The sequence below is a fragment of the Tribolium castaneum genome, chromosome 5 (assembly GCF_031307605.1).
Source record: "Tribolium castaneum strain GA2 chromosome 5, icTriCast1.1, whole genome shotgun sequence".
NCBI lineage: Eukaryota > Metazoa > Arthropoda > Insecta > Coleoptera > Tenebrionidae > Tribolium > Tribolium castaneum.
Genome location: NC_087398.1, coordinates 7780167 through 7795074, shown reverse-complemented (window position 1 = coordinate 7795074; position 14908 = coordinate 7780167). Strand labels below are relative to the sequence as shown.

General features: G+C 34.1%; 1 protein-coding gene and 1 long non-coding RNA gene across 6 annotated transcripts in view; one reads left to right on the top strand and one right to left on the bottom strand.

Moving 5' to 3' along the window:
* The window catches only part of LOC662358 (neuroligin-4, X-linked), a 100524-nt gene that overhangs the window by 84151 nt on the left and 1465 nt on the right, over positions 1-14908 (top strand). For all 3 annotated transcript variants that reach the window (XM_064357000.1, XM_008202285.3, XM_064356999.1), the window contains 5 exons: positions 26-226; positions 303-465; positions 3256-3742; positions 6496-6772; positions 12922-13068. In XM_064357000.1, the coding sequence (XP_064213070.1) occupies positions 26-226; positions 303-465; positions 3256-3742; positions 6496-6772; positions 12922-13068 (1275 nt within the window). The remainder of the gene's footprint in view (positions 1-25; positions 227-302; positions 466-3255; positions 3743-6495; positions 6773-12921; positions 13069-14908) is intronic.
* LOC135266390 (uncharacterized) lies at positions 8946-10917 on the bottom strand. 3 transcript variants are annotated; one of them, XR_010334414.1, is made up of 5 exons: positions 10631-10917; positions 10372-10551; positions 9754-10319; positions 9595-9700; positions 8946-9541 (listed from the first exon to the last, which is right to left on the bottom strand). It is a non-coding gene; the product is annotated as an uncharacterized LOC135266390 (long non-coding RNA). The 3 variants fall into 3 exon arrangements; XR_010334415.1 differs by having other exon boundaries at positions 9754-10551; positions 10604-10917; XR_010334413.1 differs by having other exon boundaries at positions 9754-10551.

The window sequence follows — 14908 nt, the reverse complement described above, 5'->3', positions numbered from 1 at the left end:
GAAATTTTATGATTGTTTTCCCCAGGTTTCCTCCGCACGAAAGCGAGTTTCGATAAAAGCGAGTCTTCAGCGGAAAACTTGGGGATTAAGGACATCGCTGCGGCTCTGCGTTGGATTAAGATTAACATTGCAGCATTCGGAGGAGACCCCAGCCGTGTAACCTTAGTAGGTCACGATACCGGAGCAGCTCTAGTTAATTTACTCTTTGTTTCCCCCAGCTCGAAAGGTATTTAGAGTCGCTCTTATTAATTATTTCGCCGCTCTTAAAACTTGATTCCACTGATATCGGCAATCGTTCCCAGGACTTTTCAAACGCGTGGTGCTCCTCAGCGGAACCGCGCTGAGTCCGTGGGCTACGATTCATAATCCTGACACTCTGCGCCTCACCGTTGGCCAACAAACAGGCTGCCTGAGCGGAGACTCGCCAGAGGAGAACGACGACATCGCCCCCTGCTTAAGATCGCGGTAAAGAAAACGATAATAAATAAGGCGCGGCGCTGACTGCAGGGGAGGACCCAACACAACCACTTCTAATTCCAAACATAAATTTAGACGCTGGCGCGGATTAAGTAAAACTCAAAACTGATTTTTGCGAAAATAAAGCTAAAAGTGGCGCGTATTAAAATTCTAGCACCACTTATATCGCGGGAAATCGATTTAATGTTAGAACTCTTATTTTCTTATTTTAAGAGCGCTGCAGATATATTTAAGACTTCGAACTTTATACGGAACGCGGACAAACCGAGACGAATATTAAAAACATGGAACGGCTGAATTAAAATTTTGAGGCTGTTCGATAAACCGAAATTTAATTAAAAGTGTTCTAACTGGATTAATTATGTCTTCAGAGCGAAACGTTTTCATTTCGATGGGATATTTTAAACTTTATAATGAAGAAAAATCCGATTAAAAAATTCATTGTACCACTCAAGTGCTGGGGATTATTACACAAAATTAGGCATCTACAGGTACTCGGCGAAAAACATCGAAACGAAAAAATTACTCAATGTTTAAATTGTACTTAAAGTTTGCCCAAAAGCGTGCTTCAACAATTAACTTGTTCTAGTCCGGCGCATCCACCATTTTTGATACGACCCTAACAACTAAATGTTTGAATAAATACATTCCTGTAATGAAAATGTACGTCAAACTAGTGAATGTTTATTAAAAAAACATATGTTTTTTGAAGATATTCCTTTGTTTTGTAACTTACAACCTATTTGAAAACTGCTTTAAAGCTCTTGATATTTAATATAAAATTAAAACAAGAAAAAAAAAACAGGAATAATATCTGACAACTAAATAATAAAGAAAGAAACCACATCATTCATCAGATAAAATGCAGACTGCTTTCGCCCTTTTTGGGACTTGTCAGTACAACGCAGTTGTCTCACGATAACTAATCGTTTATAGAAAAAAAGCTTTAATTACTGGCATATTTTTAGCTAATCTGTAACAGAATTCTGGCGTTTTATTGTTACAAATATTTATTTCATTTTTTTAGTTTTTCAGTGACCACTAAGAACGATTTTTAAGATAACTTTTTATTTTGTGCAAAAAAAACACAATGATTTTTAAATTAGAGCTATTTGCTGATAAGACATAACATTAATGTAACAATTACCAAATTAATATCTCAAAAGTTCTCAAAAGTTCTTCTTACAAGAAGTCATTTTTTGAAAACTAAAAATACTTTCGGGATATATTTTTTTAGAGGGCGGCAACAAACGTCTTTCGATAATATATTTGATGCTGCTTACTGTCCTATCTATGGACTCCAATTGTCTCAAACCCTTTGAAGACACGTTCCACTTACCATTTGTTCCTTGGCAAATTTAACCGCACTTATGAAACCGTCTTTGTAAAAGATCTCTTGTTTTTTTCTTACGAGTTTTTTATTACTCGTTTTCTATAATTTCAAAACGCATACATCAAATTATTAAGATTCGTCAGTAATTATGACTATTTCAGTCTTTTGAGGTCCACTTCCACTTACTTTTGACCTACAAAGTTCTCTACTATTTTTTGAAAGCAGTTAAAAATTATTGTTTTTGGAAGTAACATTTTATTATTCATTTGTGTCATCCTTATAAAAACCAAAGCTGTTTTTTATCGATCAGCGACAACATCCCCAAAAAATTGGAATATGTTACTGCAATCCAGAAAACAGCAGTGATTTCTCTTAAAGTGCTTCTGTGGAAACTTTTACAAAATTTTACAAAGTGTCGTAACTGCCTTTGTGTCACAACTCGCGATCTTTCAAAACTTTTCTTTTAATAACTAACTCTCATCCATCTATTGGAATAATCACTGCCACTAAAGAATTGTCCATATTTAGTTTTTTGAAAACTTGTGCCATAAGAGTACTCCAGAGGAATTATTTTGACTTTGTTGGAAATGCCACCTCTTTTACTATTTTTTAATAATTTAAGACGTAATAAATGTTTTGAAATTCTATCAAAAAAAAAAGATTAAATAATGTTAAATAAAGTCAAATATTATTTTGGTATTAAATTTGTTAGCATCTATACATTTAGTTGCCAAGTCAACATTAATTTTTTTTGTGATTGAACATCAGACAAAAAAATATAAAATACACTCAGAGAATTACACAGGTTTGCATTCATGCAAATTATATTTTTTCTTGTTGCAATACAACCAGTTTAATAACTAAATATACAACGAGATTTCGTCCAAACATTTAATTGTTAAGACTCGTAGTAAGTTATTGATTGTGCTCAAAGCTTTCGTCTTGTGAAATTTTTTTACAAAATGCGCATTGTGTGTTACTTTATTTATAGTTTGAAGCAAATGAATTTTAATTCGTTTTAAGAGAGCGCAGGAGCGTTGTTTATTAGGGTAAAAAGAATGTCGCAATTTGACGCGATACATGATGTCGTTAATTAATCCGAGCATGTGCTGGCAGCAGCCGTTGTTCAGACGGCAGTGTATTCTGAAAATACATTCCGTAAAAATGAAAAAGTTTGATTCATTTTCCGCATAATGCTTTGGCGTCTCTAGCTCGAGAAACAAAATACTTTTATTCAGCGAGTACACGTTCGGAAATATCAGCGCTTTGTCTCATTTATTAAAAAAGACAGTTGAAATAAAGCAGTGTAGTTGCATCCCCGGCTTCTTCGGATGCAAAATCGTTGGATCAATACCGTCTGAATTTGAATAGTCGTTACACAGCGACGTATATCAAACACATGCCCTCCGAAAGTACTTACATACATGTAGACGACGTATTTATAGGCCACTCCAAGCGCTCCTCGACGTCCAGCTGGAAACTGTGCGCTTCATGCCAAGGATCGCCCCATCCCTCCCGGTGGATTTACAGACACCTGACCCGTCCTTTGCCATGGAACACGCCAGCGAAAATTTCATCATGTGCGAAGTGATGTTGGGCACGACCACCACCGAGAGTTACAGTGACTTTAGTGCCGCGGACATCCAGTATGGCTTCGAGGAGGACCAAAGGAACCGCGTTCTGAGGACTTATGTGCGGAACGCGTATGTGTACCACTTGAACGAGATTTTTTCCGCGATTAGGAACGAGTACACGGACTGGGATAAGCCCATACAGCATCCCATCAATATCAGGGATTCCACCATGGAGGCGTTAAGTGACGGACATACTGTGTCACCGCTAATCCGGGTCGCCTATCTGCACGCGAGAAGAGGCGCCAAAACGTATTTCTTCCATTTCGGATACCAGACCAAAGACAGCGAGTATCCGCAGGTAAGGAAAATTCGCTTCTAATTACACACGCCTGTTAAACCCACAAAAATCCCTTGTTTTTTCAGACCATGAAATCATCCGCACCCACGTATCACGAATTAACCCTTAATATTTACTTTTCATGAATATTTATACCTAACTCTCAATTTTTATGTTTGGCGTTATTTATTTTTAGGCACAATAATTAAACTCAGGAGAAAATTAATTTACAGTTCCCACGCCCCAAAAACTGACGTTTTTATTTTCCCAATCAAATCTATTCTTATCACTTGTATCCCACATGGTTATAAAATAAAAGAAGCAAATATTCGGAAAAGTCAATAAGAAACGTTATTTGAGACCTGAATATTGTTTGTTCATTATAATAAAATATGTGTTTCCAAATGAATGTGCTTTCATTTCTGAATCCCTCGAAGCGGCAATCTATTGAAGTGAACGTTGCCCGTTAATTGAGTTTCTTCAATTAATTTTAATAAAAGCTTGTGTCTTGCTTACTTTTAAAAATTATGGTACCTACTCGTAATAAACAAAAAATTCAAGTCCTGACTACAGATCTAAAAGTTACGATATAAAACGACCTACAAATAAAACGTTCCCGTTCTCAATAGTTCCGTAAATGTGGCGAGTTTATGTTTTCAGAGCAATGAATTTGAAAAAATGGTTATATTTGTATAACGATTAACACATAACAAACAAAAAAATACAGTCATATATTAAAAAAAAAATTAAACTTTTGCCAATTTATTTTTTAAACGCTGCGAATATGGTTATAGATGAAAGAAAAATGTATCGGAGAAAGTTGTAGAAAATTAAATTACAAAAAAGTCTGCGAGACTATAAACCTATCTTTAACCATTTAACGCGTTATGAACATTTGAAGACGGACGGCTATCTTGTCAAATGTCCACTATTACAAAATTTGGGGATAGAGTTATTTTTCAAACATAAAAAAAATATTGGACATAAATTACGGTGACTGTTCGTTTAATTTGGTTACAAAGTGGAATATCTTTAAATAAATGTATTTGGAAGCACTTATATTAATCTGAGATTATTATGAGACTATAAACCTATCTTTAACCATTTGGACCCTAAAGTCGTTCAAAGACGCTCAAGCGACGGATTTGCTTCATTTTTCTGGTGGTCAGTGTTGGAAAGTTAATTTGACTACCTAGTAGTGCTTTCTTTTTATTTTCTACGCGTTATGAACATTCGAAGACGGACGGCTATCTTGTCAAATGTCCGCCGTTAAAAAATTTGAGGATAGAGTTATTTTTCAAACATAAAAAAAATATTGAACATAAATTACAGTGACTATTCGTTTAATTTGGTTACAAAGTGGAATAACTTTAAATAAATGTATTTGGAAGCACTTATATTAATTTGAGATTATTATGAGACTATAAACCTATCTTTAACCATTTTGACCCTAAAGTCGTTCAAAGACGCCCAAGCGACAGCTTTGCTTCATTTTTCCGGTGGTCAGTATTTGAAAGTTAATTTGACTACCTAGTAGTGCTTTCTTTTTATTTTCTACGCGTTATGAACAATTTAAGACGGACGGCTATCTTGTCAAATGTCCGGTATTGAAAAATTTGGGAATAGAGTTATTTTTCAAACATTCAAAAATTTGGACATAAATTACGGTGACTATACGTTTAATTTGGTTGCAAAGTGGAATAACTTCTAATAAAAGTATCTGGAAGCACTTTTGTTAATCTGAGATTATTAAGTTTGTTCTGATAACTTCAGCGTGTGGATATAAAGGCTTCAATCTATTTATTCTCTGTTTTAAATTTTGATTATTTGTACCACACAATGTTTTTGGAAATAATTTTGTTAAAATGAATCTGCGTGTTGACGCACGAACTGCGCGAAAATCTTTACTAATCAGTTTAGGCGGTGGCCCTTTGGCTAAAATATCACTTGAGGCAGGAACTGTTATCAGTAATAGATTATCCGCAGTCCTAAATCCAAGCATAACGCACAATGAATTCGAGAACGGTTTGCGATGTGTAAAACGTACGGTCATCGGTCCAAAATACCAGAAATTAAAGCCAACGTGAGAAAATTTGATTAATACACTCGAATCATTTCAAATCACGAGTTTGAAGATTAAAAAATAACATCGCATATTTTTCTAGTCGTCTTATTCTTTTACTAGAAGATAAATATTGACTTCCTAATATGAGAAGTTGGAGCAGAAGGTTGAAAGTTAAACATCAAATATGTCAGTACAAACAGAAATTTCCAAAGCAGCACCGTGTATTTGGGAGTCATAAAACGAACGAGTGACATCCTGAGTTTTTTGAATTGCGTGTTCTCCTCTCGTTCGCCTTTTATCGAATACCTCCGTTTTGTTTTGAATCAATACTTTAAATACCTTTCAAGCGATCGCTTTGATACGTTTGATGAAAAATCTGTTATTAAAAAAAAGCTGCTCTCCTTTGGCACTTCGGGCCGTATACGTTGTTAAGCTGATGATGGAACAATTGGCGAAAATATCGGGAACCGTGTGCATTATCCCAATTTATTCGAAATTCTCAATAAGACCGGCATAATGATTAAACTCCCTATTTTATTTTGCTAATTACAGTTACCTCCAGCCGTACGGCTCCTAATTAAATTTCTAATAGAGACCCGTTGGAGCCAGTGCGTCGTTCTCTCTGGGTACAATATTGTTCAATTCCAAGTTTTGCATTTATCTGTCAAATCTTTATTAATGAAGTTGTCTAATTAATTCCCGTTTCCAGAGGCTGGGGAGCGTCAGGGGTGAAGATGTCACGTATATATTGGGCATGCCTCTAGTCGGCGGAATGCCTTTCTTCGCCCAGAACTTCACCAAACAGGACATGGGAGTGGCCGAGGCCGTCCTCAACTTCTTCAGCAATTTCGCCAAGACGGGCGACCCCAACGCTCCCGGCATACACAAAGACGTCCCTGACTACGGCACTCTCAGGGAGAAGACGCGATATCGCGGCCTCGTGTGGGAGCCCTACGAGGTCTCCACGCAATATTATCTCAGCATTAGTAAGTCGATTGAGAAATAATAACTCAACTCATATTGGTCCTTGTTGACGACCCTAAATTATAACGAGGATTTTCACCTCGGCCAGGTGCGACTGAGCTGCGACACGCCCTCCTCGAGGGTATTTAATTAAAAACTGGACCGAACACCCACACAGCCTCCCTAATTCTCTTCTGCATCGCAGCTCTCTTATCCACTTACAGCTTTTGCGGATATTTATTACCGTGTTCTTTAAAATATACATAAAAACCGGACGGGTAATTAAGAGATAACTTGAAGGGATTTCGAGATTGAAAGCCGACAAAGCAATTCCACTTGCGCCCATTTCGCTGATTCTAACAAAAAGTTCAAATGTTTCGTTCGATCTTTAATAAAATTAAAGCAAAGTAAAAATTTGTAAGTGGTCCAGGACTGCGGAATACACCAACCACCAGGTGTAACCTAAATGATTCCAACTATTTAATCTAGAACAGAACACCTATCGGATATGCTGCAAGCGTGCTGCTTTTTATCAGTCATGTTGCACTGCATATATGAAATAAGGGCTCCACTAAATGTGGAAAGTTCGTAAATCCATCGATTTTCAATTTCAGTTTAGCGCAAAACTCTGTATTCACCAACAGTCGGGTGCAGTTGTGCATAATACTCGTACGCTAATAGGGAGTGATGTAAATTTATAAGCAATTAAAACAGTATTTCTGCAAAAAATGGTAAGTTATGGTCCAGTGTTGTGACCCCCTCATCCATCATTTTAAGCTAATTAGAATACAAGGAATGCGGCTAAAATTGTTAGGAAGGATTTGTATTTATTTTTATTTTGTTTAGTTACAAGACCAAAATTTACTTGAAATTTTCAATAAAAATAGAAAATATTACAAAGTTTTTATGACAGTGATAATAAGTCTATACTTTTGCAATGACGTCGAAATTAACAGTTATTTCTATACATTCTGACCAAATGCTTAATCTGACCTGGTTATAAGCATTTGCCCGGCGCCTCCACCAAAATTGCAACAGTAAAACAATAACGTTAGAATTTCTTGCTGTTATAAAAGTGCTAAAATATATCTTTTACTATCTAAGTTTATAAAAAAACATCATGTTTTAGAACACTGTTGCAATAAAACTCAAAAATATTGTTGTCAAGCGACTAATTAGCAAAATAACAAAAAAGACCTATATTGCAGTTTATGAAGCTTATTTATTGTTTTTTTAATATTTTTTAACACAAATAATTTAACAATAAGTGTACAATAATGAATACTGAAGCTATCTAAAGAAAAATAGTTCCTATTTTCAGCCATTCTATCTTAACGGACGGAACATTTATTAGTTTGCAATAACGGACGGGACACCAAAATTTACGAAAACAAAAAAGTGATGTTACTAATCAATTAACTTTCCCATTTCAATTTTCTAAACTACCAGAAAATAGAAAAACATTCTTCAAAATTTATTCAACAGTTGTTGTATTTTATATTATCGCCTCCAAAGCAATGTATTACTAAATTAAGGCATTACCAAGTTTTTATGACAATGATAAGTCTATACTTTTGCAATAACGTTGAAATTAACTGTTATTTCTATACATTTTGACCAAATGCTTAATCTGACCTTGTTATACGCATTTGCCCGGCGCCTCCACCAAAATTGCAACAGTAAAACAATAACATTAAAATTTTTTGCAGTTGTAAAATTGCTAAAATATGTCTTTCACTATCTAAGTTTATAAAGAAACACCATATTTTAGAGCACTGTTGTAATAAAACTCAAAAATATTGTTGTCAAGCGACTAATTAGAAAAATAACAAGAAAGACCTATATTGCAGTTTGTGAAGCTTATTTATTGTTTTTTTAATATTTTTTAACACAAATAATTTACCAATAGGTGTACGATAATAAATACTGAAGCTATCTAAACAAAAATAGTTCCTATTTTCAGCCATTCTATCTTAACGGACGAAACATTTATTTGTTTGCAATAATGGCGGAACACCAAAATTTACGAAAATAAAAAAGTGATATTACTAATCAATTTACTTTCCCATTTCAGTTTTCTAAATTACCAGAAAACAGAAAAACATTCTTCAAAAATTATTCAACAGTTGTTGTATTTTATATTATCGCCTTCAAAGCAATGTATTACAAAATTAAGGCATTACTAAGTTTTTATGACACTGATAATAAGTAATAGAAAAACATTCTTCAAAAATTATTTAACAGTTGTATTTTATATTATCGCCTTCAAGGCAATGTATCTAAATTTTAGAACCACATGAATTACTTCAATTATTCTCTCCCAATTCAAATCTACAACAAAAAACGCTCTTTTGTCATAAAACATGTCAAGTATAAACGAACGAAATTTTACATACTAAAATTATTTCGAAAATTTCGTTGTCAGGTTGCATTATTTCTGGAATGGCTAATAATTAAATACTGTCACAACATTTTCAAATAGATTTCCAGTGTTGTCGTATCATCAGGCAAGTTTATTAGTCCGTTGGCATGTTTTATTAAACAACTTGCACACAAACCGATCCAATTTTGGTTTAAAGTTGGAATCAGGGCAATAACTTATAATAAAATATTTATCCCCGCTCGTTGCTGTCACTTTATCAGCAGTAACCCTAAATCCGATCAATTAAATTTAGCGTGAGCATACCGGTGTGATGTGATTCCTTCGTAATGGTACGTTTGCGCCAACATTAAAGAGTTTATAACCCAACTATAGAGATACTGTAATTAAACTTGAGATTTAGCCGCGTCTTCTACAATTCAAATTAATTATTCTTCTGCAAACAGAAGCCTCTTCCTTTATTACTATAGGAGCAAACAGTAAGTGAGTTTCCGTTTGAGACTGCCATTACTTAAAATTCCATAATGCAAACACTCGAAACGCCAACTTCGTCAAAACGAACTTTTCGAAACTATGTAAAAATATCCCACATATGTGTTTCCGATCCTGAAAATCCTTACTCACCACAACTGCAGTATTTTACTGACAGATCAGATAATTCCGACATTTTGCACAAAACTTTTATTGCCAGAACTCGCAAAAAGACAGAAATATGAATCCAAATAAATTAATGCAGATAGTGCAACCTGGTGGTTTATCGAAGTTAACTTTTGTGCAACATGTTCCGGCGAGATGAGATTCCGCAAATAATTGGATAAATAAAAACGAGAGAGTTTTGATTGGTGCGAATGAAATGTCATAGGTGAATTGCTCGACTCGACTGGGATAAGAGATTGACGGGAAACGAAGAGTGAGATGTGATTGCCGAGTTATTTCTGGCAGTAAGACTCCGTTTGCATATTAAAACCATTTTAATCAATATCTTGCTTCCACTACCAGTTACTATCAATTTACGTATAATATCGCGCGCGCTGATATTAAACTGACGCAAATCTAGTCCAATCATGCATAATTGGACAGGATATCATGCGCTTTTTTAATCCTGTTCGAGAGCAACACACAGAAGCGAGATGAGTCCTGGCACGTAGGTAAAAATAAGACAAAATGGAAAGTTACATAATTTCCTACAACTTTCGCGGAGTTATTACAGTTACCAGAGTTAAATTATAGAACACTACGCACCTCAATTTTTTCAAACCGAACTTTTCCACCGAAAAAAAACACGTTTTTGCACATTTAGGAACGTTCTAAAGTTCACAAAACTTCAATTTTGTTGTCTTAACCTGGAAGCCGATTTTTATTGCATTTCGTGACTGTGACATTTTCGAATTTTTGCAAAAACCGTCGATTTCAGCGGCGACGCTGAAAAATTCAAGTAGCAATTAATGAATGGTAATTATCTAATTCATTGCACTTGAATGGCAATAAGATGAAAGCTCACTTAATTATCTTCAATTCATAGACGTTTTATTAAATCATGTTCCAGCGATACACTAGATTGAAGCTAATTAAAAAGATCTTTCATTTTTTAATTGCCTAGTTTCAAAGAGCGTTATTTTATCATAATTTATCAAGAAACGTCACCAGCTCGCTAAATCTAATCTGTTTTCTGTCAAAATTCTTGTTTTATGTTTCTAACACCTGAGACAAAACCATCATCAAATATTAAAACGGCTTTTTATGCAAACATAAAATTGAGTTTCAAATTATATAAAGGTTATTTCATAAATTCAAGCGCCAAGTGGATAAAAAATTGTATGGGTATTAGGAAGAAAGCCGGGCTTTTACACAAAATTTTCTGTTTTAACATTTCGCAACTTTTAAGTTAAGAAATTTGCTAGACCTTGTTACTTTCGGTACCTCTAGGGTTTCGTATGTAGTGCACAATTTACCACCAAAGTCTTACACGATTTTCAATGGAATTGATTTAGCGTTTTCTCCTTGATTATTTTCTCGCTTTTCCCTTAATTTTACGGTCTCATGAGGCCAAGCTATTGCTGGCAATATAACGCAACAACCGAGTAGTTCCAAACATACTCACGTAAAAAATGACTAATTTGACCCCAAAGAATTGACTGTTTACAATACGAACTAAGGATAAATAATTAAAAAAAAAACATTTGTAGAAGAGTTGCTTTCGCACATTTAACTTTTTTTTACGTACTTAACTTGTAAAAATGGTGTTTTAACCCAAATTTATCGCCCACTAATTTCAAATTGCAATTAAGTTAATTGAAATATTAGCGTCTAGCGTGTAGTAATATAACTGTATCGTAAAATAACTACGAGCTATCATTTAATCTTAGTTCTATTTGATGTTGTGGCTGTGGCTGGAGGCGTGTAATCGTATTTGAACTCCCTATAATGGCTAATAAATAATAAAAACAGCATTCATTTTTAATCAATCGATTATGAGCTCATAGTTTATTGAATCGCAGTTATGAGCCAATGAATTCGATCAATTCTAAAGAAAGTCCAAAATGTTGTCTTTCGTTAATTATTTATGCCCCCATATCAGGTCTTGATTGAAAATTATAATTAAAATCTCTAATCTCATTTATTTCTCTCAACACAATCAGCTTTCGTTTAAACTTCGTTAAATTGTTAATTATTGCGCTGCTTTGATCACAAACGATCATAAAAGTATCGACGTTCACACAGTTCCAAGTTTTAGCAAAGTTTTCTGCGGCACCGTTTAATTATTTAGAGACAGTTTTTGTCCAACTTGATTAAACTAATTGAATGTACGACGAAAGATTGCCAACATACCGAATTAATAATTCGACTTAATATTGATTGCCTTCCGTATCTACCTACCCTCAATGAATAATCAGCGAATATTTGCTTTTTGCCTTCAAAGCTCATGAATTAATAACAGTTTCAGCAGCAAACCAAAAACAGGCCTGCAGGGTAAGTCACCTGTCACGACGACTCGAATGCAGATTTGGAGCTCAGATTTGAAAATCACCGGGAAGTTTGTTTTTGTTGCGAAAAAATTGCTCGCAATACATGCAATTGAGATGGGAATAAACAATCGTAACTTTTACGGAATAAAAATGATTAAATTTCAAATCCGTACCAGGTCCACAGTTTTTTTAATCTTACACTCCCTTTGTATTTTAATGTCCAATGGACCTGCAGATGACTTGAGTTGTGTAATCCTAAAGGCGCCTTTTCATCGATCACGTATCGCGGCAAATAATGAAAAACGTAAGTTAGAGCAATCATAAATCTGTCAGAGCCTGAATAGAGTTTAGCCCCGAGTTACCTTACAATGTTGGTCCATTCCCTGATCTTACAACAAACTCTTCAAAGAAATCGGCTCAAAGTGTCCGATATACAGTAATCCGTGATAAACTCTTGTTATTCCCGCGGATAATAGGCCAAGTCAGTAGGGCCAGTTCGCACTCTTTCAGACTTTCACTATCAATAAATTTCTAATGAAGGACAAATTGATTCGAGCTCACCCTCGGCCCCGTAATTACTGGAATTTATTTATTCGCGCCGTTCCCGTGCAGATTCTGATTTACATCGGCTTAAAAGGCGGCTAAAAATGCGCAAATCTGGTGTCTTTTTTAAATGTTGACACTTTAAAGATAATAAACGTTATAAGTTAATCGGCTTACAAGAAAACAAGCGCTAGGAAATCTCTAGTATACACAATTTATCAGGAAGGGCGTAAACGTCGTCCGCTCACCCTCACTCAACTTTAACGACTTAATTCTATTACAGCATTAAAGCCAAAGATGAAGAGCCACTACCGGGGCCACAAGATGGCCGTTTGGTTGAATCTCATCCCGCAACTGCATCAGCCAGGAGACGACGACGTCAGCATGAGACACCACCATTTCCACGAACGAGAACCTCATTATTATGCCGGTATGTAATAAAAGACTAAAATTAAGTTTATTTTTGTCTGACTTGCACAATGTTCCACGGTTTTTGCACTTCTTGCTTCGCCAAATGAAAACTGCACTCTACTTTAAAATTTAAAACACTATTTTCAACAAAATGTTTACGCGTTTTTCTAGTATACCTAAATACTTCATTTTATTCATTTCTTAAAACCTTGACGATTTTTATGTTTTTTCAAAATATTATTTTAGTATTAACTCGTTTTTAAACGAAAAATCTACACAATTTTCCTGACTTTTGCAGAAAGTAAAGCTGCCAAGAGGCCTTATCAGCTCTAAAAATATCGAGAACTTATGAACAGAACGTTTATTAAAACGGCCTTTCATGACTTTAAAAAAATAGTGAATTACTTCATATTAGGGCCTCAATGATTTTTTTTATTTTCTCAAAATATCTGGCACAAATATCGTTTTTTTTTTAATGTCATCCCATGCAACAATTTTTTTTTGATCTTTTCAGGAAACCAGGTTACAAAAAAAATAGTCAACCTACACTTAGTTCTTACTATCTTAATTTTGTTTTCCTAAAATATTTTGGCATTGGTTTGTTTTTAGGCAAATTCTCTTCAAATGTATCTAACTTTTGCAGAAAAAAAGCAAATTAAAAAAGCCTCATTTAAGACTGCAAAAAATAGTAAACTGCAGTTACTTCGGATTGGAGCCTTAATTTTTTTTCTCAAAATAGCAAACAGAAATCTTTATTTTTTTGTGTTATTTTATTTACGTAATGATTTTCCTGATCTTTTCAGAAAACCAGCTTATCAAAAGTCTATTCTATTGACTTAAAAAAAATTGTAAACCAACAATCACTACTTAAAGCTTAATGAATTGCCTCGTTTTTAGGCGAATCATCCGTACTAATTTTCTGGTTTTTACAGAAAATAAAACTTATCAAGATGGCCTTTAACTATAAAAAAGCAGTAAACCAACAAACACTTCTTAATTTTTACGTCTTCATTTTTTTCTGTTTTCTCAAAATAATTTGATATTAGCTTGTTTTTAGACAAATCCTCATCAAAACTTGCCTGATTTTTGCATAAAAAAGCTTATTAAAAGAGCCTTATTAGTCTGCAAAAAAATAGTGAACTGACAATTAACTCTTAGAACATTAATAATTTTTTCTGATTATTTTCTGATTCTTTAAAACAAAGCTTTAAAAGGCCTTTGACTATAAAAAACAATAACCGACAATCAGTTCCTAGGGCCTTAATCTTTTTTCTCAAACTTTGGCTTATTTTTAGGCAAATCATCGCTAAAATCTTACTAATTCTTTGCAGCGAACAAGTCCTATCAAAAAGGCTTTCGATTGTAAAAAAATAGTGAAGCGACAATTGCTTCTTAGAGCCATAATATTTTTTTTATTTTTTGAAAATAATTCTAGCATAGTCTAAATTTTAGAAGAATCATCCGTAAAACATTCAATTTCTTTCAAAAAAAACTTCTTATTAAAAGAACCTTCGACTGTAAAAAATAATGAACCAACAATCGCTTCCTAGGCCATTACGTTTTTTTTTTAATTTTATCAAAATATTTTAACACTGAGTCGTTGTTAGGTAAAATTTTTATGATATCTGTAAAAAAAGTTTATAAAAAAGACCTTCCGACAGTAAAAATAATGAACCGAGGCCTTAATGTTTTTTATTTTGTTTTTCAAAATAGAGATAAATCGATAAATAAACTACCTTGGTATATAAATTTTTATTTTTCTCAAGATAATTACAGTTTGTTTCGTGGTAAGCGATTAAAATAGGGAAAAAACGAACAAATATGTATATTACATTGTATTCTTCGTACCTGTGTAACTA